This window comes from Mesoplodon densirostris, chromosome 8 (assembly GCF_025265405.1).
Source record: "Mesoplodon densirostris isolate mMesDen1 chromosome 8, mMesDen1 primary haplotype, whole genome shotgun sequence".
Taxonomy (NCBI): Eukaryota; Metazoa; Chordata; class Mammalia; order Artiodactyla; family Ziphiidae; genus Mesoplodon; species Mesoplodon densirostris.
Window position 1 is genome coordinate 16,401,251 of NC_082668.1, and position 27,657 is coordinate 16,428,907.

General features: G+C 53.1%; 2 protein-coding genes across 3 annotated transcripts in view; both read left to right on the plus strand.

The window, feature by feature from the left end:
- Positions 1 to 674: 674 nt before the first annotated feature.
- On the plus strand, positions 675 to 1,691 carry LOC132494662 (RING finger protein 223). Its single transcript, XM_060105841.1, has one exon. The coding sequence runs from the start codon at positions 675 to 677 to the stop codon at positions 1,689 to 1,691; it is 1,017 nt and encodes a 338-aa protein (XP_059961824.1).
- Positions 1,692 to 22,342: 20,651 nt separating this feature from the next.
- PAX3 (paired box 3) overlaps positions 22,343 to 27,657 on the plus strand; it is a 94,117-nt gene continuing 88,802 nt past the window's right edge. The window contains exons 1-4 of one of the 2 annotated variants that reach the window (XM_060106501.1): positions 22,343 to 22,427; positions 23,677 to 23,912; positions 25,273 to 25,402; positions 26,592 to 26,726. In XM_060106501.1, the coding sequence (XP_059962484.1) occupies positions 22,343 to 22,427; positions 23,677 to 23,912; positions 25,273 to 25,402; positions 26,592 to 26,726 (586 nt within the window). The remainder of the gene's footprint in view (positions 22,428 to 23,676; positions 23,913 to 25,272; positions 25,403 to 26,591; positions 26,727 to 27,657) is intronic. The other variant, XM_060106502.1, reaches the window with a different exon arrangement.

Sequence of the window (27,657 nt, forward strand, 5' to 3'; positions counted from 1 at the left end):
TTCACCCTTGGCCGGAGAAATGAGATCACGATTTTCACAAAGGACATGAACCGCCGCTGCCGCCACTGCTGAGGCTGCTGCTTCCCCTTCCTGCACGGGTCCCGCATTACATCACCGGTGAGCTCCTGCGGGTGGGGGGAGAGAAGGCTTTGCCAGGGACTCAGCCCCAGCCCAAGGAGGATAAACACGGAATAACAAGGATACGGGGCGGGTGGGGGGGAGAAGGAGAAGGAAAAAGCAGGACCAGGTTTCCTACCACGACCCTGAACGTGTGTATGGGGTGGGGTGTTGCACGGGCACCGACTCCTTAAAGCAGCCGCACCCCAAATTCCGTTCCCGCATCGCACACCCCACCCTCCTTCAACTCCCAATTCCAAGTCCAACAAAAACCGACGTCCAAAGCGGCCTGGGAAGTCGCCTTGAGAGGCCCAAGGGGGACGGCAGAGAGGCTCCCGGGGACTGGGAGGGACCACGACACCCGCGCCTCCTTGGGGGGGTGGGGGGAAGGCGGTCGCCGCTGCGCCCCCGCCCGGCCCAGCCAGTGGTGCCTCCCCCTCCAGGCAACAGCGGCCAGAGGGGGAGGCAGAAGCGCCTCCTCCGTGCCAGGAGCCGAGACGGCGGCGCATTGGGAGGAAGGCGCCTCTCCTTACCCCCGATGAGGGGCGGGTCATGCCATGGCAGCGCCGGCGAGCCACAGCGGCAGCGGCGGCGGCGGTGGCGGCGAGCGGAGCCCAACCAGCAGCCCCCGGAGCTCGACAGGGGACGGGGACGCCGCGGCGGGAGCCCGGGACGTGGGAGCCAGGAGCGCATCGGTGACGGTCTCCGGCCTCCCTCCGCTTGAGGACTACGAGTGCAAAATCTGCTACAACTACTTCGACGCAGACCGGCGCGCGCCCAAGCTGCTGGCGTGCCTGCACACCTTCTGCCAGGAGTGCCTGAGCCAGCTGCAGCTCCGCGCCGCCGCCGCCGCCGCCGCCACCGCCGCGCCCGAGCGCCCGCTGCGCCCGCCGCCCTGGCACGGGCCGCCCAGCGCCATCGCTTGCCCCGTGTGCCGCCACCGCACGCCGCTGCCCGACAGCCGCGTGTACGGCCTTCCCAATAACACCAAGCTCGCCGAGGCCTTCCCGCTGGCCCTACGTGCCGCGCATGACCCGCTGCCCCAGGACCGCCTCCTGCCGCTGCCCGCGCGCCACCCAGCGCCCGCCGCGGCCCCGTCGCCCGCCCCGGCCCCGCCGCGTCCGCCGGCGTCCGCCGAGGGCGCTGCCCGAGGACCAAGCGCCAGCGCCGGCCTGCGCGCCCCGGGCTCCTACGAGAGCTGCCAGAACTGCAAGCGCGCCGCGCTCACCGCGGGCTGCGTGTGCGTCGTCTTCTCCTTCCTCTCCATGGTGGTGCTGCTCTTCACCGGCCTCATCTTCGTCAACCACTACGGCGGCGGCGGGCCCCCCCCGGGGGGCGGGACGTCCCCAGATGCGGCCCCGGCAGCCGGTTTGCCCTTGCCTTCGCCCGTGGGACCCATCTGCCTGTCGGTGGCCAGCATCCTGGCGCTCTTCTCGGTCGTCGTCACTTGGGTTATCTGCTGGCTCAAGTACCGGCCCGAGGGCGCGGCCACAGGCTCGGCTGGGGGCGGCGGCGGCGGCCCGAGGGCGCGGGCAGCGGCGGAGGCGGGCGGCGCGCGGAGGAGCGACACGTAGTGGGGCCGCACGCCTGGCCTCCCTCCCATACCTCCAGCGCGGTCCGAGAGGAGGGGGCCTCTGGCCCGGTGCGCTCGAGCTTCTCCGCCCTCTGCGCAGGGCGGCCCCCGGCCGCTCACCCCTTCACCGCCAGGTCACGGCAGAGCTTCGGTTTTCCGCGTCTCTGGCCTTTCAGGTCCACGCTTCCGCGCTGGGCCAGAGAGGGAGACCGAGGAGGCGGGGATGCTGGTGGCAGTCCCTCTCCCTGGACTGTGCAAGGTCAACTTCCGCTTCATGCACCACCCTCATCCTCGCCAGAGTGCACAGCCATCCCTCCCTGGGGTCCGAGGATTTGCAAAAAGAGGAGGAAGGAGGAGTGGGATGCCCGCTGCCCCGCCTGGAAGCTGGTTTTCTGGCTGCTGTGACTTGCGAGTTTCTTTAAGGGTATATAGGTGCTAGCTCACATCTGCAGCAGTTGTGAATGGACCTGAATTGTCCAGAGGAAGCATGAATGAGATGAAAACGTGAAAGGTTTCCCTGCTTCCTGGAGGCCCTGGCGAGTGAGTGAGCCGGAGCGCTGAGAGTCACGTTCAACCCCCGGGGGCACGGCGCTGGCCTGAGTTGGGGGGCTGCACGGACCAACAGTCCGCATCAGTGCGCGATTGGGCAGGTGCTCAGCGCGCGTGCGCGCTCGCATCTGCCGCTGGAGTCTTCGGAGCACAGCAGGGGTGGCGCGCACAGGGCGGTGGATCCGTCTGCTAGCGGCCCGACAGAGCCCAGAAGTTCCATCTCCTGGAAACTTGTGATTGTTTTACTCACGGTGTTGCTACCAGGAAGTCATTTCATCTTCTGTAACTGGGCTCAGGGAGCTTAACGAGCCCGTTCTCTCTTCTCAAAGCTGACTTACTGTTGCCCCCACCTGGAAGATATTGAAAGCTATTCACGCGGAATAGAAATTGTAGGCTTCCCCTGCCTTTTTTCTTAATTTCATTTTTTAAATAATTTATTTTAGAATATATAAATCTGGAAATTTTGTGCATTAAGATTTCTGGAAAACTTGTTTGATAAGCAGTAATATTTCTCCCGTACCTCTAGTCCAAATACATTTCAAAAGTAGGGGCGACAGTAAAGGCGTGTTGGTAATTGATTGAAGATTTTATACTGTGAAACAACTGACTTTCAATTATCTGATCAAATAGAAAATACTGCTCAAAAAACGAAACTGACAAATCAACTGACAGGTCTTTCTTCCTTTGATTACAAATATATATTATACTTATCAGAAAAATATTATTTTGAATTCAGCTGTTTGATATTATTAGAAATCACTGAAATGTTCACATCTGATCACATTAGATGAAAAAGAATACGTACCTATCCGATTCTGTAACTAAAAAGATGAATTGGGAGTGTATGTTGCAGGTGGATTAGATGTTTTTTAAAGAAAAAAACCCTGAATTGTTCCAAATGTATTTTATATGAAAACATTCTTTATTCCATCTTTTGAAATTTGGAATAAGACAAAGTTTTCATGCCTAAAAATCACAGAAGCTACTGAGGGTATGCTGTTATTCCTCATGTATTTATGCAAGCTGTCTGCATGATATCTTGACACTATTAACCGAACTTGAATGGAGCATTTGTATCTATCATAGAGTGAAGTAATTTATGGGCCATTGATAAGTGGTATGGCTGCAATTTAGGAATTGCAATATGGTATGTTTTGTGTCTGCACTGTCAATAAAAACAAGAAGCATTTATAGAAAACCCTGTTTTCATGAAACTTATTTCATGGGGAAATTGCTCCAAGTTATTTTGGTGGCACTTCTTTTCCTGAAATACACATCCTCATCCAAATTCTATCAATAATTTCACATTTTGAATAGGGCTGAGAGAGAAATAACTCACATGTGGGAGTACACTGCAAAGGCATTTCATGGAATTACTTCTAGGGTTTAACGGAATTCCTGAAGGCCAAGTGAGATCTGTTGTATTTTAAAGACTTACCCAATCCACTACTATAACATTCCCCTAAAACCAAACTCTGTTGTCAGATTTTGTTCTCAGTTTCTGCAAAATGTTTTCAGTTTCCTAATACTAAGAATCACACTTCAGAGATTGGTTTTAATTTACTTTTACCTCCAACAAATAACTTGTGTTATTTTTATTTCTGTATTCATTTTAATCTTGTATCCTTTGTTTACCTCCAGTGCCGAGGTTGTGCTAGTATTCACAACTGTTTAGTTGTACAAGTGCAATTACACATATATGTGTAGTTACTAGAATGTACATGCTAGTAACAGAACTTGGCTTGGTGGATGTAACCACATGTACATGTGGGCACACACATGTGTTTGTTATTTCATTCCCTTAAATTGGCAACCTAGAAGTTTGTCTAAAGTTACCTGGGGACCAGCTTGCTTCTTATAGAGTTTATTTATGTTCCACAGAGGAAGGTACAACAATGACATAAACTGAATTATTCCTCATAAATGAGAGAGATCTTTGAATTGCCTGAGTCACAACACAAGCCACATTTTGTTTCTTTCATAGGTTGCAGATGTAAATCTCTTGTAATGAGAAATTTGAATAGTTTAAAATCAAATAATATAATTAGTAGCTCAGTACCTGAACATGGAGAGATTATTTTTTCTTGGCTAACTTTGTTTTATTGCTAATTTCTGACTTCTTTATCAGGAATTGAGTGGCAGGATGAGGCGATGGAAAACATTTTTCCAATTTCTAGTGGTTTTCTGGCATTCAGCTGTTCCCCCATTTTGCAGATGTGATTTCACCGTTCCTGCATCACATGGAAAGTCCTGGTGTACAAGCATCTTAGAGCATGAATTTAGCAGAAATTGTTTAAATGACCAGTGAATTGTCTGGAGAGCTCCTGTGACAGTGGAGTATTTTCTCTCTTCTCATGGAAATTCTCATCTTCTGGGAAGAGCTTGACTCAACCCTGGGCACATCTCCAGCTCATGAGTATGAACTACTAGTAAAATCACTGCAAAAAGCCCGACCTTGTCTGGCCTGAATACCTGCTCAATAACTCGTGGTTTCCATGGCCCAGATTCTGCTTGGGTTCTGAGGCTGCTGGTTAGAATTATCTTGAGGCTTTTATAGAATCTAAATTTCCAGTGAAAGAAACTCATCTTGTCAGTTCTTGATAGATTAAATACTTGGCATCTAAATGTAATATGTTTTGGTGAACAGTGTCCACATCCATAAAGAACCTTGGTTTGGGTTCTAAAGACCAGTAATCTCACCCAGGAGATATGAGTCTGAATAATGGCTCTCTCCTTTCTTGGAAGGACCTTGGCAAGTTATTTAACCTCTTTGAGCCTCAGGCTCCTCATCTGCAAAACGGGAACAAAAAGAATCAGCCCTGCTTTCCTTTTGGGGTTGGCATAAGGATTTGTATACACAGGAGGGTATATGGGTGAAAATGCTTTGGAAACAAGCCCTATGTGGATCTTTAGTTTTGTTTTCATTCAGGTTTGCAAGGGTCTAATATCACCTCCTTAGAGAGGTTTGCCCTCACCACTCTATCCGCAAGGGTATATCTATTGAAGTTTTATTTTCTTCTTAACACTACTATCTGCAGTGGTCTTATTTATTTGTTATATGCTTTATCTCAATCTCCTGCAACCAGAATGTAAAGACAAGGGCAGAAACCTTGTCTGGTCACCCACTCTATCCACAAAGCCTTAGCCAGTTCTTGGCATATGCTAAGTGGCAGATAACTAGTCTGTTGACTTGGCTTAATGGGAAACCCTGGACTGAATGTTAAGTGACTTGGCTCCCTTTTCTCACACTTCCCCTCAATAACTCCTGAGACCCTGGGGGACTTAGGTAAACAATTGCTTTCCCCCGACTTCATAAGGAAATTTGAAAGGTGAAAAAACATACCAAAAAGCACCTGGAGTTATGAGAAAAATCAGTTCTATTACAGCAAAACTCTAACTGCAATATAGTCAGTGACAGGAGACAGTGGAGAGACTAAAAGACATTTGACCTCCATTTCCGATCATTTTCTGCATTTTAAGATTTCAAGATATGAATCCTTTTGGCTACCTTCTTTATAAAAATGTCTGCCCCATCCCCTCCAAAGCTAGCAGCACCTACATAGTTGGGATAAGCTTACAATGCAGTGAAATTTCCCCACAACATTGAGAGCAAGAGCTATTAAATTTCTCATTATGTGTTACTCCCCGTTTTACTAATTCTTCAATCTTTGCCACTTTAAATAAATTATCCTTCATAGACTTGCTAAATTTATCATCTCAGTAGCTGAGTAATCCCCTATTAATCTGTGATCCAACTCATCCTCTTTAATCATTTAATTCCCATTAGCTAATATTTGTATTTTAAATTTCTATTATGATACAAAGATGATTACCTTCATGCTGTGGGCATTGAACTGCATCCCTGTTAAAGGTAAATAGCATACTTCTTCCATTGAAACAATACGTTTTCATTGTATATATTATAGCGTAAGTTTGTGGAATATCAAATATTTACTACAGTAAATATTTATGAAATGAGTATCAGAAATGACCGTAGCCGGATCTTGGTTCCAAGTTATGTGAATGAAGAAACTATGAGATTTTATCTATCTTTTGCCAGATCTCTTTTCATCGTGCATTTAAGAAAAGCTTTGTAATACATACCATTAGCATTGTTTCTATCCATTGATCAAACTTGCAGCTTCCCTTCTCTTACACAAAACTAAAACATGCCAAAGAGAGGCAAGTTTGCTTCTGTGATAAATTCACCATCATGCCTGATTATAAAATACATTCAGGGAAGTAAGAGTGTTCAATTTCCAAGAATATTCCTAGGAGCTCAGGAAGAATGTGCACACTTCCTTTAGAAAAAATGGTCTTTGCATGTAAAATTGGATTATCTTTGGCTTAGAAATACCACATCTCCATGGGGTGGAAGAGGGGGTAGTGCTGAAGTAGGAAGAAAGAAGGTAGAGAAGATGTGCAAAAAAATTCTTCTAACCCCTAGTATTACAAACACACATTCTGAAATAAACGGGAGAGAAAGTGTTTAATCGCTGCAAGAAGAGACACTTTTATTTCAGCAGTTATTTCAAGAACCATGGTAATAATTGAGTGGCTCAGCTATCTCTTACCACAGTGACAGTACTCTCTATCATATGGAAATGATACTTTGATAGGATTTATACGTCTCCTGTGTGTGCATTTAAAAATAGTTTCTAGTCAAACTTGGGAGGTGGAGAGCAATTGCACCTGACTTGCAGCTTGGGGCGGGGGCGGTGGATGGGGTGGGGAGGGGAAGGATTAACTTCAAGTTGTCAAGCAGACAGTTTTTGCTTGGAAGAAAATTTGGGACTGAACTCTGCAAGGAAAAGATTTGTCCCTAGAGTCAATTTCTTATTCAATTCACACACAGCAAACTTATTTCCTGATTGGAGCCTTAGCAGAGGTTCTCAACTCTGGCTGCAGTTTAGAATTACCTGGAGCGCTTAAGAAACAAAACAAAACAAAACAAAACAAAACGCGGAAGCACCCCCGGGTCGAGACATTTATTTAATTGGTCTGGGAGTAGGGGTGGGGGTGGGGAGGGGAGGCGCAGCAGTTTTTAAAAGGCGCCCCAGGTGATTCTACTGAGCAGCAAGATTTGAAAGCCATTATACTTCACAACGTTGTTTATTGAAATGCGACGTTCGCCCCAATCCCACTTTAACGAACTGAACGCCGCCAGGTTTCTTAGAAAATAGGAGATTGTGGACTAATGCTTGGATTTTTGAAACGGCCATAATTTGGATAACTATTTGTTGCTCTGACTGTTCCCTCTGTCTCTCCACACACACACACACACACACACACACACACACACACTCACACACACACACTCACACTGTTGACTTTGTATTCCCAGGAAATTTAGGTAAATATTTGCCTCCTAATTGCGCGCGCTCGTGATCTTTCCTAATGTGGCGGGGATGACGCCTGCGTCTCCGCACATTACAGGGCTTTTCCGTGGGCTCCCCTTGGTCCCTCAAAATAGGGGTGTGCTTTCCAAGTCAAAATTCAGTGACAACGTGGGGATTTGAGGGTGGATTATATGGATAACCAGGAAAGTCTAGAGGTTAAATTAACAAAACCTCTCCAGTTGACAGTTGTGGGTGTCATCGCCCGTGACAGCTGAAGGGGAAGCTGCTGGTCACCAACAGGTGTGGACGTGCGAGCAGATCCAGAGCAGAGAGTAGTGTTTTAAGATATTCGCTAGGAGAGTTACTACATTCTTTCAAAAGACCTCCGAGTAGCCGTTCAGCGTACAAATTAATTCCACACTCTTGGATCCAGGTGTAAAAGGCATTTGCGCTGAGACCCAGCGGCCAGCGGTGGGATGAGGGGGATGACCTCGATTTCTGTGCGTTTGAACGCGGACGCCCGAGGTGGCTCGTAACTGAGCGCAAGGACCATCCGGGGAAAAGAGCGGGCGCGGGGACCACCGAGGGCAGCCACCGCGACAGGTCCCCGGGGAGGCTCCTGGGCGGGCGGGGTGGAATCCGCATCCTGGGGCTGGCCTGTGGCCGCCCCCGCGCAGCCTCCTGGGCTGGAGAAAACTTGAGGCCGCCCGGGGCGACAGGCTAGTCCCCGCACAACTGGGCCAATGACAACGCCTTAAGCGTGTCCCTTTCGCAGCCCCCGACCCCAAACCCCAGCCCAGTAGCCCCCAAGCTTGCGATCCCGAAGGGCAGGCCGGGGAGAAGTCGGAGACACAAGGACGCCGTCACCAGCCCATTCGTCGCGCGCGGGGGAACCAGCTGGCACGGTGCCTTGCAAACCCAGCCACTCGACATCGCTGCTTAGCTTGTTTATTTGTTTTGTCTTCGTATGGAAACTGGTCTTCAGCCCTAACTCTCCGGATTCTGTGACGTCCCGATTTCAGGGTCTGAAGGTCTATGATCCAGTGGTGTCCTTACCATGTTTGGATGTCCACGGGCCCTCCCAGCGCCCGCCCCATAGCTCTCGGTTCGCATCTATCTTCCTTCCTCCCTCCCTCCCTTCCTTCTTTCCTTCCTTCCCTCCCTCCCTCCCTCCCTCCCCCCCTCCCTCCCCTGCCTCCCTGCCTCCCTGCCTCTTTTTTTTTTTTTTTTTTTTTTTTTTTTTTGCGGTACGTGGGCCTCTCACTGCTGTGGCCTCTCCCATCGCGGAGCACAGGCTCCGGACGCACAGGCTCATTGGCCATGGCTCACGGGCCCAGCCGCTCCGCGGTATGCGGGATCCTCCCGGACCGGGGCACGAACCCGAGTGCCCTGCATCGGCAGGCGGACCCTCAACCAATGCGCCACCAGGGAAGCCCCCTCCCTTCCTCTTGGCCCGGCTGCGGGGCTTGCAGGATCTTAGTTCCCCCACTGGGGACTCAACCCGTCTCCGCAGTGAAAGCGCGGAGTCCTAACCACTGGACCGCCAGGGAATTTCCTGCATCTATTCTTAAAAAGAGCAGAGAAGCCCCAAATACGTAGGTTAAGAAGAAAGAGACGCCGAGTGCGGTGGCCGCGGGGCGCGGAGTCGCTTGTCTGTCCCGTCATTTCTCTGCTGCTTTTTGGTCCGCAACCTGGCTTCTCCCCGAATCCCAGCCCCACGGGGCTCCGAAACCCTCTCCCTCCTCCCGCCGCCTTCCGCATTGTCCCCACGGCTTTCAAAGACGCAAAAGGTGTCCTGACAAACCTTCCCATTGTCGCGGGGGGCGGGTCAGCGGGACGTGGACGCGAAGTGTTGGGGGCTTGGAAATACCTTGGGCATCTTCGGGTTTCCTCTTGGAAATTCCTCGCAGTTCCCCGCGGGGTGGGGGGCGCTGGCATCCGACCCCAGACCTTCCACCACCAAGAGGCGGTCCGCAAAGAGGAGTGGTTCGCCACACGGCTAGGGGCCTAGGAGGACTTCAAGAAGCCCGGCCCACGCCACGTTCCAAATATAGCGCTGATCCGCAGGGGGCAGGAAGATTTGGATTCTTTCTGCCAACACTCACCAGCTGCCTGCCACGTGCCCGGCCCGAAGCAGGGGCGGCTGGATGATGCTAAGTGTCTCAGGTTCTTCTCCTCACGGAAATATAGGCTAATAAACTCTGGGAGTAAGAAAAAGGGTTGTTTAAAGTAAGCAAAACTTTTAAAGTGGGATTGTTTCATTGGAAGGTTTTAAAAAGGGAACTGAAAGGGAGTAAATTTCCAAATTATTTTCAATCGAGATAAGATAGATCAGTACCTCCCAGAGGCATTAAAGGTAACTTTTGTTGACATGTATTTACATTTACAACCAGAACAGGGCAAACAATGAGAGGTAAAGTATTTAACCAGCTCCCAGATTCCATCCCTTTGGGGTTCGATGCCAGCATTAGAAACCTGTAGGGCTTTCTAACTGAACAGGAGTGGCAACACCACATTGTGGGGGGTTTAAATCTTAGTTTTGTGGCTTCTTAGCTGTGTGACCTAGAGCAAGTTAAGTAATGTCTCTGGTCCTTTCTTTTCTATGCTTTTCTTTTTCTGGTCCTTTCTTTTTTCTCATTTTAATTGGGTACAGTCTAGGTTTTTTTAAGCAGTAAGTATATTAATCTTTGTAAATGGCTGAGGATAATGCCAGTACCTATGAAGTGCTCAATACATATATGCTATTACTCTTATATAATGTTTGATTACTATTATTATACAATGATAATGTGCCAGTATGATTAAGTGCCGTTGTCGCCACACAATTTCCCCAGTTCTTCCAAGATGGGGAGCCCAAGCCTCTAGACCAAGGAGTGCCAGGCTTTCTGAGCACTCATGCTGCCAACCCCAGGACACTGGGAATGTTCTGAGAAGTCTCCTGGAAAGTGTGGTCTGATTCCTGGAAGGGAGCCTGGGACAGGTGATGGAGAGATGGCTTAGCAGCCTGTAGTGGTGGGGAGAGGTTGGTGGCACCAGAACAGCCTGACCTCCCTACACTGGTACTTTGATAACTGGTACCTTAAAAGTGTTTCTTCCAAGTGCTGATTTTATCCATCCTTTCTCCCATCACCGTGCACTTCTGTAACGTGTAAGTGGGCAAAGTCCTATCTCTATTTCTTGTTTTTAACATAAATGAATTCTAAAACCTTGGGAACAAACTAAATGACATTCTTAAGTCAACTCTCTGTATCCTGGTAGCCCCTAGTATACAAGTATCTCCCCCATGATCACATATTCTGGAACAGTGAAATTGGAGATTCAGACCACTTTTCCCAGTGCAAATGTGTCCTTCAAATTAGAAACAGTCATTCCTTGTTGTCTACAATGAACTGACCCTGACTAACATCACTTAGGATTTTTTTACTCAGCAATATCTTAGTCATAATGTTTCTTCAGTATTTTGTTATTCTCTCTCCCCCTCCCCTTTTCAGTCTTCAAGCAATCCTCTTTTCTTCCAGGACTTTTCATTTTCTTCTCTTTTTGTCTGTCTCTGAAAACTTCTGTTTTTAGGGTACTTTCCTGCTTTTTGAGCTCAGGAATCTTCTTTGATTTCTCCCTCCTGGAGTGACTTGCCAATCTCTCCACAGAGTTCACAATGCTCCAGGATCTAGCTCCTGCCTTCCTGGGTCATCCTGCCCACATGAAACCACACCATTTGCTCCTTTCTGAAAGTGGGGCTACCTCACCAATCGGAGGAGGAGAGTGCATGCCTCCTCCCCTACTTGGAAATGTGACCTTGTTTGGGGGGACCTTTGATTATTGTTTCTATTACAGGGATGACTCTTATGATCTCATTGTAACAGGACAGCCTGGGCTTTCGGAGAACCTCCTCAGCCTGCTCTGGAGATAGAAAACATAGGTCTGAGGTGCTAGAGGGATTCCCTTTCCACGTGGGCCTTCTTACCTCTGCTGCAGGTACACGCTGTTTCTCTTTTTCTCCCTTACTAAGTAGCTCCAAAATCTAGTAAGACTTTATCAGTAGTTTTCTGACAAGTAAGAACTGCTCCCTTTTGCTGAGTAGTATTTCTGCTACCATTCTGAGAAAGCCACGGCCTCCTTTCAAGCCCCCACCGCAGGGCTGCATGCTGTAGTCTCTACTTTATCTGCTGGTTCCCTTGATCCCAGACTTTCACAGGGCAAGGTGTTTTCAAAGCCTTCCCATTAATAACGTGTGAAGCCTTGTGAAGACATTCTCTCCTGAATGATCCTGCGTGTTTCTTTCACGTTTACCTCACAAGGCCATTAGCTGGGGAAGGAGGACTGGATTCACTAGGGTCTAGGGCTCCTCTGGAGGAGTCCTTCCTTTCCCCTTCCCCTCAGAGTGGTGGCAGCTGCTGGGAATCATTCAGGAGGGACACGCACATCAGCCCCGCCCTGTGGAGCAGGGCATTTCTAGTCGGCCCAACGTTTCTCCTGCCTGCAAGGACTTTTCTCCAGTTTGGGGAATGGGAATGACAGGTCCCAGTGACTGGGGGGTTGGATACCAAGAAGTTGGGCCTGTCTTTTCTTTCAAATAATAATGCAATTTTCAGACAATGGACACTGAGAGGAAGACTCCCAAGCTCCTGCTGGATTTTTAAGCCACAGACGTGGGAAGGGAGGGAACAGGGAAATCTCGATCTCCTGACCCTCAACGGTGACATCTGCCTTACTCCCAGAGGTGGGGTGAGGGATGGCTTCAAGGAAGCCTCCGTCTGTTGCTGGGAAGATTCAGTCCCCTGTCACCCCTTTAGGATCCCGAATGAAGTGTCTTCAGAAAGAGGACAGTGGGAAACATCTGGAGAGACTTCAAGCCCCAAGAGGACCCAACAGCTACCTCTTTCCAGGCAGAGCACCTCTGCAGGTTTGGCTGCCCAGGCTCGGCGCCGAGAATGCCAGGACTTCAGGATGCTCCACCCACTGGCAGTAATAACTCCGTAAGGTGTTTTCTGTTTACACGTGTTTTTCACTTTCTCCCTTCACCCTTTTCCTTCCTTCAGCAATCACTCCCTCCTACCTCCCTTCTCTGCAGGAATCTACCTCTACTGAACCTGCCCAGGCCTTTTCTGCTGAAATAGCAATGCCCCCGCCCCACTCCACCCCACTCCAAGGTTGAATACCCCTTCTTCCCCTAAGTCCTGCGAGCTTCGCCAGAGCTGAGCTGCACCCTTACAATCAATCTCCTGACAAGTTACATTTATATTCTCTTTGGTTATTTTCTGGAACATAGGCTCTGCCAGGATGAGGACTGTGGTTTGTTTTCATCACAAGTGTAGCCCCAGCCCTCGGAAAAGCACGTAGTAGACGCTCAAGAAGTATATGTGGGATAAATGCGAAGCTCTGAGATAGCTCTGGGAACACAGCCAGAAGACCAGGCCGACCATGGTGGTGGGGGGAGCAGGGGGAAAGTAAGGTAATCAAAACTGCCCCAGGGAAAGGCTTCAAAGGCCAGGCTTGCAAGTGTCTCAGGCCCTGGAGGTGACCAGTGAGTAAAGGAGCCTGAACATTTAATGAAAATTTTCGGAGGGGGAATGAATGGTTGAGAGAGCGTCGGACACGGAGTATGCCCAGCGCCCGCACGGAGGAAGCCGCAGGAAAGAGGGCGACGCTCCAGGTGCTGCTAAAGCCAGGAGGGGGGTGCTAGCCGGCCACCGCCTCGCTCACCTCTGGGCTCCGCCAGCACGGCCCAAAGCAGGACAGCAGGTCCCGCTTCTCCTCGGGCCATCGGGTCCCCAGGGCGTGCGCCAAAGCAGGCTGCTCCGGGCACCGCGCTCATGAGAGAAGCTCAGATTGCGTGTTGAGACTTTCCGCCTCCTGGGAAGGCTACGAAAAGCCCGCCCGCCAAGGACGCGGAAGGATGCAAGGGCGGGCAGACCAGTCCTTTAGGGTACAGTAGGCTGAAGGCCCAACCTCCGACGCCAGGCTGGAGGTTGCAAAACCAAGAGAGGCACCTAGGAGCGCACCCTACATCCTTCGGGGTCGGATCCTCGCTGTCCGATCTGAGAGAGGCCACGAAGAGGGCTTGCGCAGCACCCACCTCTTCTGCTATGGCCTCGGAAATAATTACCCTATTAGGTTTGTGCCCTGAATTGCCCCCCCCTTTTTTTAAAATACGGCAGAATCTCTTTATGGGGCTCCAGCGGAAGCATCTCAGCTCCGATGTTCCAGGTTCAAGGTACAGAGAGGAAGGGACCTGCTAGGATGGTGTAAGAGGGGTGGGGGGGAGGGTGAGAAGGAGCTCAGACCGAGGGAATAATGCTGGCCAGGTTGAGAGGGGTGGTCTCACAGTCACCCCACCGCAGGACGCTTTCCGGAGTGAGCTCAAGGGTCCCTGCCCTCAGCGGACAGAGTGCAGTGGGGCTGCCTGGAAGGAAGCTGAATTTGGCGGTCCCCATCTCCAGCCAGCTTTCCCACGCGGGATCTGGAGGCTTCGAGCTTTCCTGGGTTTCTCTGCCAAGAACTAGAGCCCCACCCCTCCCACGCTCTCCTGCCCAATGCAGGCGTCCTCTTGCACCCTCCAGCGCCTGGGAGGGTTTGGCCTCCTGGACAGCTTCTAAGGTCTTCCCCGCCCCGCCCCCCAGGGCAGCTCTCAGGGGCATCCTCGGGGCGACAGGACTGGGTTTTCTTCTCTCCACCCCTGTCTCCTCGCCCCAGGAGTAAATGAGTCCCTCCCAGAAACGCTGCTCAGCACGGATTCGGGCCCCGCAGAATCGAGTTTGGTCCGGCTCCTTCTGCGAGCATCCGAGGGAAGAGGAGGGTGGGGAGCTGGCTGGGGGGCAGGGGGCCGAAGAAATTGGCCGTGGGGTGTGTTCGAACGAGTCTGCTTGTGAGTTGCTGTGTGAGTAAACGAGCGAGTGCCCAGATGCGGGAGGGACCTGAGTGGGGGACACCGGGCTCTGTCGGGGCTCCGGGAACCGTCGGGCGCGCGCTCAGCAGGCTGTGGGCTCGGGGAGAGGCCTGGCGTGGCCCGGAGGGCCGCGTCTCCCCCGGCCGCCACTGCAGCGCCAGCCGGGAAGGGTGGACACGATGAGGACACCGCTCGCCGGCTTCTCGGCTCCTTCCCCAAAGGCGCTCCGGGAAGGGATTAGGCGCCCGCTGTACTTTCGCTTTGGGCCTGATTGATGCGCCCCGCGCACTGAGGGCTGCGTAATTAATAAAGATTACGCCCGTTTTGTCGAAACGTCCCTCTTAATTAATGGAGAGGAGGACGCGAAGGGTGATTTATTTGCATGTGGAAAATTCGCTCGGCGGTGCGGGCTTTTCCCTGTGGAGGCGGCCGCTGGGACCCAGGCCACCACCGGACTGAGGCGTTCTCGTTCCGGATCAAGGTGTCCCCCATCCTGTTCCCCTCGCCTCGCTGTCTCGGGGACCTACTCCCTGGCACTCAACACCCCCTCCCACAGTCTGCCATCACTCTAGCTCGGGGGGGCCCTCCCTTTCCTCAAAGGGCGTTGGGGACCTGGCGGGCACTCCCCTCTCTTGCTCCTTCCGGCTCGCTCCCCGCTGCACCTCCTTACCGCTCCCCCTCCCGTCCAGAGGGGGCTTCCAGAGGCGGGGATCACTGATCCGGGGCTCGGCCGGGGCTCCCTTCGGTGCTCTCAGGGAGGGGCCTGCGGGAAGAAGAGGCCAGCTCCGCATCCCTAAGGCCAAAGGCGCTCAGGAAAGGCTGGGAAGCCACCCCGCGCGTGGGCATGTGCGTGTGTGAACCCATCTCGGGATGGATGTTTGTGTGTCTGTGTGGCTATGTATCCCTGTGCGTGGATTTCTATGTGCCTGTGCGTGTGCGAACGTGTGTGACTGTGTATGTCCCTGTGTGGGTCTTCTGTGTCTGTTTCTAAGCGTCTTAGCGGTGTGTTTTGCTAAAATACCTCCCTCTCTCCCGCCTTACTGTCCACCTGCTACAGCCTAGGAGAAAAGGGCCGTCTCTCTCTTGAGGTTCGCTGCATTAAAACACTCCCGCTTTAGCCGGAAACATTTCCTCCGGGTGTGGGGACCGAGTGCTTCCCACCCAGCAGGGGCTGGGGGCGGGCGGGTGGGGGACGCCGCGAGTGGCCGGCAGCGTGGAGGGCCCAGGAGCCGGGAAGCGGCTTCAAAGGTTTTCGTAACGACTCTTCGGCCTTTATTTATGCCCCTATTAATACAATATCCATCATGTAGATATTGATCTTTATCCTTTAAACTGATACACTGGGAATCAATTAGCCATGCAGATTACATTTCCTACACATCCAAATGTTAACCTTTCAGACTCTGGTCCAGTGACATATATTTTTGCAGCCAGATAGTATTAGATTTCGTTTAGAAATGAAAAGAAGAAGAAAGGCTTTCTGAAGCTCATTCCTCTCGGGGCTACTTGTCTTAACTCCTGGCCGGGGCTGGGCGTTGGGGGTCTGGGGACCAGGATGCCTCTCGCGGGGCTTTCTTGGGGAAAAAAAAAGAAAGGCCACGAGGGTGACCTGCACCTGGGACCACCGAGGGGACCCGGGACAGCTGTCTGTGGCAGGGCTCTGGGCAGCCGATTAGGGCTGGGTCTGCACTTCTGTCCAGCGCTCGCTCCAGCTCAGACTTCTCCTGGCCGCCCCTTCCCATCACTTTGAGTTCGAGATGGTCAGTTTTCATCCTTTCAGGGGTTTCCCTTAGGGTTCTCCTTACTCTAAACTTCTAAATCAAAAGTTTTCTTCCACTCCTTGTCCGCAAACCCAAGGTTAGATGAAAGGTTCATCCCCCAAAAGAGAAACTTTGTTTAGATGAAGAAATAGGTGTTTTCCTGGGGGAAGGGAGATGGAGAAAAAGTTTAAGACCTAGGAAGGAACCTAGTGTAAGTCCTATCTAGAGACTGGAAGGGCTGAGGCAGCCTATTTTGGTTGTGGTGACTTCTTTTCTTTTCTTCTTTCCTTTCTCTCCCTCCCTCCCTCTTTCTTTCCTTCCTTTTTTCTTTCTCTCTCTTTCTTTCTTTCTTTTCTTTCTTTCTTTTCTTTCTTTCTTTCTCCCTCCTCTTTTCCTCCTCCCCTCCACCTTTGAAAGGGTGGAGGGGGTCAGGAAATGACGTATCCCAGGGCAAGGGACCCCTCCTCTCCTCGTACCAGGTGAGCTCCCAGGGGCCGCTCCGAAGTGGGGGGGCGTGGCCGGGAGGCGGACTGCGCACAACACTTCCTAATCATCTTCTTCCGTCCCTGCCAGCCCTCCTCGGGCTTTAGCCAAGTCTCGCCCGGTCTCCCGCTCACGGCAACCTGGTGTCTTCCAGCTCCGCGCACCTGTTGCGTTTACTCCTCCGAGTTGGCTGTGCAGTCCCCGCTCCCGACCCGCTTTTAAAACCTGGGAACCGCAGGTCAGGGACTCACTCACAGCTCTGCCGCCTTAGGCTCCCGGGACCTCACTGTGGCTCAGCTCGATACCCTGAGTTTGAACAGCCTCCCAGATCTTTCTTGCTCCTTGTGTCACCCGCCCCCCGTTTCTCCCTCTAAAATCCACCTGGCAGAGAAACTTGCTGCGGGGGTTGAAGGGATTCAGGCCGAGAGGCGATGGCGGCTCATGGCGCTGGCGCAGTCACCGGGGCCGCGGCGGAGTCCGAGAGAGACCTGGCCTGATCAAAGCGAAAGGCCTGTCAGTCCACCCCCTCCACTGCTTCCCCTTCCGTCCCCTCCACGCCTCTCCCGCCCCACACCAGCGGAACACACAGTCCGGGCACTTCGTGTCCAGAAGCGCCCCCAGGCACCCTGGGGCAGGAGTTCCTGGCGTGGTCACTTGCTCTTCGTTCTGCTCCAGACGTCAAGGAAACCCAGAAGACCTCCCGCTTCCCCCAGCCCTCAGGTCCACGTCCCCAGCTTGGCTCCCACCCCACTTCAGATCTGGCCTGTGCACTTCCTCTCCTCCTCAAGGCCCAGGCTGCCCCCAATGCCAGCCAGTACCCGCTTTCCAAGACCCCTAAATCTTTACCTCCCCTCTCCCACCTCAGGATCCCTTCAAACGCGGCCCTGTGTGCTGGCATCTCATACACAAACCAGCAGAGCAGTTACCGAATTTCTCTTGGTAAACTTCAACACCCACCCCCCCAACACACACACACACACACACACACACACACACACACACACACCCTTTCCGAGTTGGGCAAAACACTTTTTGAAGGTTAGAGAGTATGTATTCTATTTTTTATGAGACACCTCTCCCCCCTCTCCCAGACTCTGGCATCTTGTCTTCCTTATTTGCATAAAAATAATTTTTGCAGAACCAAATGAACATCTTGTAGGAGACAAGCTGCTGTGAGATTCATTCTCTCCCTCCCTCACTGCCTTTCAAAAAATATTTTTTTACACCTCACTTCTTCCTCTCCCTTCTGTTTCCTTTCCTCTTTTTCCTTCTTCCTTCTTTTCTCACAAACCATATGTTCTTTATTGAGAACCCGGTCACACGTTCTGGGGCCGCTTCCCTAGCTACAGGGGCACCGCGGGGACAAAACCACTGCGGCTGGCCCACACCACATTTCAGTGCGATGCGCAGATCCCCATCCAGTCCCTAAATCCGACCCCATCCCGACTAATTTTCCAGTGGGGGAGAATAGCGGCGCCAAAGCTTTGGACAAACAACAGCTGGGGGCCTGATCACGGTCGCTAAGCCAGGCGCTGCGATGGGCCACGGGTTTAAGCCCAGCAATCACCAATCTGGTATCCGGCCAAGAAGCGCGTGGTCAGGATCTGGCGTTTTGATTTCCTCCCGGTGAACGCGGGAAAACCTTTCCGCGGAATTGAGGGTTTCCCGTCGCGTTTGCTCGAACCTCGGACTGCGTCCTGAGTGATGCCTGCGACCCTGGGACGCATCCCCGCGAGGCTACACCCTCCAGATAAGGCACCCCCACCTCCAGTTCAGGGACATTATTTTACACAGCTCATAATTTCCTCCTAAGGCCTGTGTCTGGCTAGAATGAAGTGGTCTCTCTCCTCTCGGAGGCCCAAGAAGTCCGTGGGCCATGAAACGCTTGTGGCCTGGGGTCCACAAGTGCGGGGCTGTGGGCTGAAGGGTGTCACTTGGCCCAAAGCAGATTCCACTCAACCTGACTGGACTGCAGATCCACGCATCCAAGCTGGCGGGGAGGGAGGGACTTCTAGTGAACCGGGCATTCTCCCCACAGACTTGGAGGGGCAGCCGCTATCTATTTCACCTGAGGTGCCTCTGAAACTGGGGGCAGAGGAAGCAGCTGCAAGTTATTTTCCTTTTGGGGTCGAATTATCCTACTGTTGTCCTCAGGGATCCAGTTTCATTTTGCAAGTGCACGTGCGGGTGGACACCACAGTTCCTTCACAGAACTGTGCTGGAGACTCTCCTGGCTGCTCTCTGGGTAATTTGTCAGTCTGAGGAAATGATACTGTCTCCCAAACCTGGGCTCAGGGCTGCAGGGCCAGGCGCCCGCCTTCCAAACCCCACTGCAGGGTTACTCCTTTGCCCGCGAGTGGAATGGGGACTCCAGGGCCCACAGGTTCCCGGCAGGGGAGGTGCCCTGGTGGAGATCCCCTTCCTCCTCCGGGGAGTCAGGTGTGGGTGTAGCTTCGGCTTCCAGAGAGACTTTGGAAAGAAGTAAGGGGAGGCCCAAGCTTCCGAGATAGGGAAGGAGTGGCTGGAGTGTAGAATCGGGTGCTTTCTTTAGAAACCAGTCTGGGAAATCGGGAACTACCCCGCCCTCCAGTGACCTGTTGGTCACCCCGCCTCCCCTCCCCGCCCCGCCTCCCCCTCCCCGCCCCTCCTGGTCTGGCCTGACTACGAGTGGGCACCACCGGCCAGGGAGTCTCAGCCAGCATCGCTGTCCTGGCCCTCCCAAGTCAGACCTCGGGGATACCAACCTCAGGGAATTTGGGGAATTCGGAAGTGACCCCGCAGCCCGACCGGCCCAGCTGCCAGGAGCCTGAGGATGCCCACCCACCCGTCTCTGGGTCTCCAGGGTCCTCTGGCTGCTGCCAGGCCGAGGAAGAGCCGAGTTAATCTTCTGGCTACATATATACCTCAGAGAGGTCTGGCAGGGGAGAGGCCAGCAAAGAGACTCCCGGGCTGCCGGCCGCCAGCCTCCCCTCCCCGCCCCCCCGCGCCCCCGTCTCCATTTGTACATTTTTATAGCAAGTGGTGGTCGGTTTATGGATGCGCCTACTGGATGGGCACCTATGGGCCCTCGGAAGAAATCCATTTCAACCTGCAGCACCTCCATTCAAAGGTCCTCCCGGCTCTACAATTGGGAGGATGCGAAACCCGGGAGAGCGAGTCTGCGGCAAGCGCATCCCTTCCCGCATCCGCAGGCTCTCGAGAGAGAGAACGCCCCGCGGGAGAGCACCGGGTCCATGGGGAGGGCTTGAAGACGTAGCCCTCGGCTCCCAAACAAATGAGACTCAGTCCTGGACGTTCTTTAAACCCTCGTTGCCGCGGGTCCCAGGGTTCCTTTGAACTGTGAGTTGAGTCTGTATTTGCCCTCTTGAAACACACTTTGGGGTCTCCCTCCTTCAACAAGGACGGGTGACCCTAGAAAGTGCTCTGGCCGCTCCACTCAGTCTTTGGAGACAGAAAACTTGGAAAAAGTCTAGCTCGAGAAGTAGCTTAGGAAACAGGACACAGGCTTTTGTGGCTCTCAAGTGTGCAAAAAGGAACTGAGAAAGTTGTCCCCTTGACAAATTGAATCATTTTATGTAAAACCAGGTTAAACAGGGCTGCATTCTAAGCAGTGTCCCTCCTGTGTACTATGAATGCACGTGGGGCCCTCCCCACTTGGGTGGGTGAGGGCATGTCCAGACTTTTTCTGGTGTCTCCAGAGGCTGGTCTCCCCTTGCTCAGAGGGTCAACCAAACCTTTTTACTTTGGGCAGAGCTGAAAGCTGCCTGCTTTTCCCACTTGCGAGTGGATTTTTGAAGAGCCAACTCGCAGTCGGTTGAGCAGCTATACTCCCCCCTCCATCTTGCCTTCTTAGTTTGCCTTAATTAGGGGGTGGCGAGTTGGGTTTGGGGGCCCGAGTTCATGTAAAAACTGTCAAGTGAGTTAAGGGAAAGGGGAAGGAGAGAGTGGGTGGAGAACTCCAGTGCAGAAAAAATTCAAAAATCGTAAAAGGAAAAGGGGGAACTTGAAGCCCAGAAGTCATTGTTTCCTTTATTTCAAAGGGAAAAACCTGCCTGATTCTCATCCTTTTGATTGATTAAGGCCCTGAATACCTCGCAGGCCCCGAGTGACAGTCCTTGAATAGACTCGAGCGAATAAAGCGCAGTGCTGAGCGCGGGGCTGGCACTCGGGGGTGTAAAGGAGGCGAGTTCGCTGGCACTTACCAAGTTATAAATAAAAGGCTATGCACAATAGCACCTTCTCTAAGGACAGACAGTCTTTACAACACTCCTGGCGTCATATCCTGCTGGGGACACTTCAGCTCCTAGCCAAGACTTTGCTCCTTTTATTTTTCCAGCAGTTTAGTCTGAATACCATAATAAATTCCTGAGAACAAATGCTGCAGCCGGGCAAAACTTTAACATATAGATGCATTCCCCAATGCCAAAGCATTGGGAAATCTATACCTCCAGATTTAGAGCTGGGGCTTCCTAGAGAGGGTTTTTTAATCAAGAAGAGGAGACCTTTTTCTTTCTCCTCCCTTCCCCAGCCTTCAACCAACCAGTACTGGGGCCTCCAGCCACTACCTAAGCTTCACACCATCCTTGCCCCCAGACTGTGAAGACAAAAGAACTTATCAGCACACTCTGGACTCTTCCTGAGAGGAACCCCATAGGGAAGACCCTCATAATAAGCCTATGCCAAGGGGCATGGACCAGAGGAAGGAAGACTAAAGACGTCTGGGGGCTCCAATGCCTTATTATTGTAATTGCACCCCCTTCATTGGCAAGTAAGCCAAGAAAAATGGGCGCGAGGCAGAGCCGCAGGGAGAAGAACAGAGACATAGAGACACACAGAGAGAGAGAATGAGAGGAAGAGTCAGAGACAGAGAAAGACACACAGAGATACACACCGAGAGATAAGGAGACGGAGAAATAGGAAGTCAAGGAGAGAGACACACATAGAGTGACAGACAGACAGACGCGGACCCCTCTCCAGTCTCAGCAGCTGCCATCTCCCTCGGACTGTCTCTCCCTGTTTCCGTGGGTGTACCCTTCTCTTCCCGGGGAAGAGGCGCAGCGCAGGTTCCTCTCCGGGCCTGCTGAGGCTTCGGCGCCGCCGGGGATGGGAAAAGAAAGTGGCCGCTGTCGCCCAATCAGCGCGTGTCTCCGCCACCCGGGACGGTCTCCCCGTCGGCCAATCGCAGCTCAGGGCTCCTGACCAAGCTTTGGGTGAAAGAACTAATAAATGCTCCCGAGCCCGGATCCCCGCACTCGGTGTCACGACGGGAGGAGACTCAGGCCGGCCGCGCACCGCCCCCGGCCCCCCCGCCTCGGCTCGTCGCGGCGCTCCGAGCCCCCTCCCCAGCGCTCCCAGCCGCGGGGCCGCTCGCCCAGCTTCTCACCAAACTTTTCCGCCCTGGGCTCGGGATCCTGGACTCTGGGCCCTCCCTGCCCGCCCCTTTCCCCGGTTCCACCTCGAGCCTCTCTTTGGACTAGGAGCGAGCAACCCCCTCCCCGTGTCCCTCCTCTCGCTCCAGTCTTTTTGGGGAGGGGCTCTCCACGCTCGGGGGAGTTGCCGAGGGTCACCAGCGCCTCTCTCGTCTTTCTATTTCGCCTTCACCTGGATATAATTTCCAAGCGGCGCTGTCCCCAGGATGACCACACTGGCTGGAGCTGTGCCCAGGATGATGCGGCCGGGCCCGGGGCAGAACTACCCGCGCAGCGGGTTCCCGCTGGAAGGTAAGAAAGGGCCTCAGCGCCGCCCAGATCCCGGGGCCGCGGCGGGGCTGCTCCACCCAGCCCCGGGTCTCCACAGGCTCCTTTGGCGCGTCCAGGAGCCCATTCCCGGGGTACCCCCGCCCCAGGAGGGAACGTTCGGGCGAGATCCCGACTCGATTTTCTCTGGGCAAACGAAGCGCCCTTCTCTCAACTCCACGCGGAGCTTGGCCGTCAGGCCTGCTCCTGGGCCGTTCCGCTTTCCTCTGTTGTTTTGGAAATGCCGTGGTGGGGAGAGGATCAGGCGGCTTCTGAGCACCAGAAAGCGACTCCTCAGCATTTTGTCCACCCGAAGGCATCTCAAAACTGTCTCGGTTGCTCCCATGTTTGCTAAACTTTTGTTAATTCCGGAAGGAATTTCTTGCCGCGGCAAAGTTGTGGTGGAGTTTGGAAAATGTAGTATTAATTGATTCATTAATTAGAATTCCGTTCATCTCCAGCGGCATCTCGAAGTTTCCACCACCTGTTTGGGGAACTGCCTTTCAGTTAGCCTGAAGGTTCTGGAATCCCAGGGAGGCAAGAGGATTTGCAAGCCCGAAACTTTCTAGGCAATTGGAGAGGTTGAGGCGCCCGAGCCGGATGCTGACCGGGTGGCGCCTAGCCTTGGCCCTCGGTCCAGAGTAGGATGTAATATCCAGGGCACCAGCGGAGGCGAGGGGACCTGCGAGCAGACCCGACTGTCGCCTCTGTCCCGAGGTGTAACAGGTGACACGTACTGACACCTGCGGCTTGCTTTCAGGACCCTCTTTGACCTTTGGCTGCGGGCCTCTTAGCCAGAAACCCGAAGGGCTGTCAGCTCCTCCAACTGCCCTAGAAAGAAAGCTGCCCCAATTAGACAGGGTTTAGTGCGACTTCGAGAAGGCCTGGGTGAGCATCCTTCTGCCAGGAGGCTGTTCCAGCCTCAGAGTCTTCCTGCACAAGTTGTCCCCTTTCCTGGGCCCAAAGGGAAGACAATTTCACTGGAGCGAGTTATTTTGCCCTGGTTGTTCCCTTCACACAAGATTATGTGCCCCTGAATTGCTTAATAATTTGAACAAGTGTAGTTGAAACAGGGTCTGGGGCTGGGAGCCTGAATGGAGCAGTTTCGGTGTTGAGGCTGTAACATGGCGATTGGCCAGAGGAGTGAGAAATTAGGTGGGTTCATCTTTTGGGCTGCTCTCTGCTCTCCCGAAATGACGTTCTGTGCGTCTCTCTCTTCGCCTTCTGCTCTCAGTGTCCACCCCCCTCGGCCAGGGCCGGGTCAACCAACTTGGCGGTGTATTTATCAACGGCAGGCCACTACCCAACCACATCCGTCACAAGATCGTGGAGATGGCCCACCATGGCATCCGGCCCTGTGTCATCTCCCGCCAGCTGCGTGTGTCCCACGGCTGTGTCTCTAAGATCCTGTGTAGATATCAGGAGACAGGCTCCATCCGTCCCGGCGCCATCGGTGGCAGCAAGCCCAAGGTGAGCGCGTGGTCCTGGCCCTGGAGGCCTCCTGCCTTCAGTGTCCCGAGTTAGGGAAGAATGGGCAGGGGGCAAGGATGGCCATCTGGGGCTTTCTGAGGAGTTTTTCTAAATCTGAGAAGGTGTGTGTGTGAGTGTGTGTGTGTGTGTGTGTGTGTGTGTGTGTATTGGGGGTTGAAGGGAAGTGGCTAGAGTGCTGTCTTAGCTGGCGCTCCTTGATAAATGCTAAGGAAAAACTCCAGCCTTTTTGCAAAGGTGATAAAGCATTTGTTTTTTATGCCTCAGAGTCCTGGAATCCCCATCAAATTATTTTAATAGGCAAACACCCAAAGTGTGCAAGCTGTATGTGGCCACCTGTTGCTGCTTTCTTCCCCAAGCATCATCCCAGCTCCCAGCCACTGCACTGCCTTTTCCAAAACTAATCCAAGGAGCCACTTTTGGTTTTTAATGGTTTCTCTCCCAACTCCCATCCCCAGTCGCCTCCAGTCCAAATTGTCTTCAAGGAGTCAAAAGCCAGGGTGATTTGTTTTCTTTGTAATGAGCCAATGACTTGGCTTTTAAAAGGTACTTTGGTGCTATCCTCAAATTATTTTGGTTCTCCTTAAAAGAGGAAAGAGAATCACACTGGCTACGGCTGAGTGGGAGGGGATTGTATACGGTCTGCCTTTTCTTCTGGATGTGGGGAAAATCCAATATAATTTTCTAGTTGCCACAGGGCAAAACCAAAAGGAGGGTTCTGGTAAACTGAAGACTTCCAGACAACCGCCTCTCCTCCTGCCATGCCAGTCCCCTTTGCAACCTCTCTAAGAATCTCTGGAAACTCTTTTTATTGGGAAAAAAAGAGCCAGTCTCTAAAATTATCCATATTTGCTATCCTCTCTAATTTTTTAAAAACCTGGACACTCACCTTTTGCGTTTCATTTTGGTCTTCACCTTAGCTAAAATCTTGTGCTTCTTTGGAAAGGCCCAAGTTGCAGATCTAACTTGATTTTTCTGCTCCTCTTTCAAGCATTCCTTTTTTAGTTTCGTTTTCGTGTTGGTTCAGTGTAAGGGGTTGCCTTTCTTTATTTCCATGGATCAGAAAGTACACCCCTTCCAATATGTCATACCTCTTCTTATTTTAAGCCGATTGAGGGGCTGATCTGGGGAGAAGAGTTCCCAGGCTGCTTCCGGGTGGTATGGTTTCCTCTCTGCCCCTTTCTAAAGTACACTGCCCCAGAGAGCAGGGGTCCTTTTGCTAAGCAGAGGGACCTTCCCAGGGGGCGCAAGAAGGAGCGTGGCTCCAGGCCCGAGGCGGTGCGGCCGCCACATCTGGCCCGGAGGACTGGGTACCAACGCCTGCCTGCCTGTTCTCTTAAAGCAGGTGACAACGCCTGACGTGGAGAAGAAAATTGAGGAATACAAAAGAGAGAACCCAGGCATGTTCAGCTGGGAAATTCGAGACAAATTACTCAAGGACGCGGTCTGTGACCGAAACACCGTACCCTCAGGTACCAGGCTCATTAACGTCTTCCTGGGGCAAGGCGTGAGTCGCTATTATCCGGGCGGGCCATCTGAACCATCATCACCCCAATGATCGATCTGGGCGATCGGAAGACGGCCCCTCCCAGGGCTCTGAAATATTTACGAGCTAGACGTTTTTGGCGTTTTATGGAGGGAGTGATGAGCTGCTTGTCCTGGGGGTGAGAGACCGCCGCTGAGGGCTCCCCAAAGAGGATTTCTGTCGAAGAGGCAGGGCAGGAAGCGCGAGGCGGAGGCCAAGCGTTTATTAATATTGATGTTCCCTCTTAAAAAGAAACAAATGTTTTGGTAATCCTAACCGAAGGGAGATGGGGCCGCGCCAACCGAGACTTCACCGTGCGCGCCAAGGAGGGGAGGCTTCGGCAACGGCCGGGATTTTTTCCCGAGAGTCCCAGGGCCCATCCGGTGCCCCCGGCGGCCAGGGGGAGGCGGAGGGAGAAGAGGGGCGAGTGCAAGCGAGGGCGAGGGCGCGCGGGTTTGTTTTTAATTAAAAGGAAACTCCCTTTTCCCCCCTGCGAGAACGAGATGTTTCGGAGCATGGATTTGTTTACCAGACTGGAATCTGGAAAAAATAAATGGGGGAGAGTGCATTTTCTTTTGACTTTTACAATAGGAAACGATCCTGCAGTTGAAATTTAAACCCTTTATGGCCTCAAAAAAAAAAAAAAAGAAAGAAAGAAAGAAAAAAGAAAAACGTTGAATTGCAGGGGACGGGTCCTCTCTGGTTCTTCCTGCCTTTACCGCGAACCACGGGGCGCAATGCCTTGAGGTTGAGGCGGTGCAGTGTGGCTGGCGCGAGAAATCTCTTAGATTGGAGACCTAGAGACCCGTCTGTGGAGTCTAGGAGGGAAACTTCCTACTGGGGAGAGCGGACCGAGACCGCGGTTCCCGGCCCTAACCTGGAGGTGCGAGCTTTCCAGGCTCCCGGCTCGCTGTCCCTAGAGGCCGATTATGCGATGGGGGGTATGCGTGGGAGGGTGAGGGGGTGGGTGCAGAAGGACGAGGATACCCAAAGACGCCGGAGGAGGCAGAAGCAAGCTGTGCAGGGCGGGCCTTCTAGGCCCCCCACCCGTACCCCGACCGGGGGCCGGGGGGCCCGTTGCAGCGCGGCCCTGCACGTCTCAGTCGTAAGCGCCCCCTTCCTCCTTCCGCCCCCAGTGAGTTCCATCAGCCGCATCCTGAGGAGTAAATTCGGGAAAGGCGAGGAGGAGGAGGCCGACCTGGAAAGGAAGGAGGCGGAGGAGAGTGAGAAGAAGGCGAAACACAGCATCGACGGCATCCTGAGCGAACGAGGTAAGCGGCGGCGCGCTGGGCGGCGCCCTGGGGACCGGCGCCTCCCCGGACTCCGCGCTCTGACGTTGGGGTCCTGAGGGCGGCGCGGCGCCGCTCGTGTCAAGGTCCCTTCTCGCTCATGTCCCCTGCACCCGGGTAAGAGCGTTCAAGTGAAAGACCAGAGACGACGCACTTACAGTGAACACAAAAATCTTTTCTTTTCTTTTTTCCTTCTATCTTTAAACCTTTCCTCCACACCACTCGCAGCCCCACGGAAGGCAGACCTGCAAATTGCAGTCTGGGTGCGGGGCCACCCTGCTGCCCTCTGGGGTACGGGACTGGGCGTCTCTGAGCGGTTGTGAGGCTGGGGGCAGTCCGTGAGCCTCCGGAGGTTAAAGGAACTTTTTCCGCCCTTAGGAAAGGCCCGGGTCTCCAAAGGGGTTTCCACATCAGAGGAGGGGGGCGCAGAGAGGGAGAGAGGGAGAGGGACGGGAACGAGGACAAGAGAGAGAGAGACTCAAAACTCTTTAAGGTAGTGAGGTCCCAAGGTTGCAACACATTGATTGCCTTATAAATGTATATCTGTAAGTTGGCTGGTTTTTTTGTCTGTTTTAAATTGGTTTTCAAATGCGGTAGGGTTTGAGCTGTGCGTGTCTGGGAAGTAAAACAAGCCTAAGCTCTGGGTTACAAACCGAGGGGCTCTGGGTTCTTGGGCTCGCAATGCCGGCACCCTTCCTCCGCCCAGGGGTGCGGACCATTGTCTTCTTGTTGGCTGCGATCTGTCAGCCTCAAGAGGAAATCTCCCCCGCGGAGTCATAAGTGCAGCCGGCGGGTTGTCTTCAGACTCTAAAGGTACGCCCACTCCCACAAAAGAAAGCCAACCCCGTGGGAGTTGAACCTGGAAGGGTTCACGGCAGCAGGAGAGTCTCAGCCGTTTTGCGTCTCAGCACTT

Coding starts and splice junctions, on each gene's coding strand:
- LOC132494662 (XM_060105841.1), top strand. CDS start 675: ATGGCAGCGCCGGCGAGCCACAGCGGCAGCGGCGGCGGCGGTGGCGGC.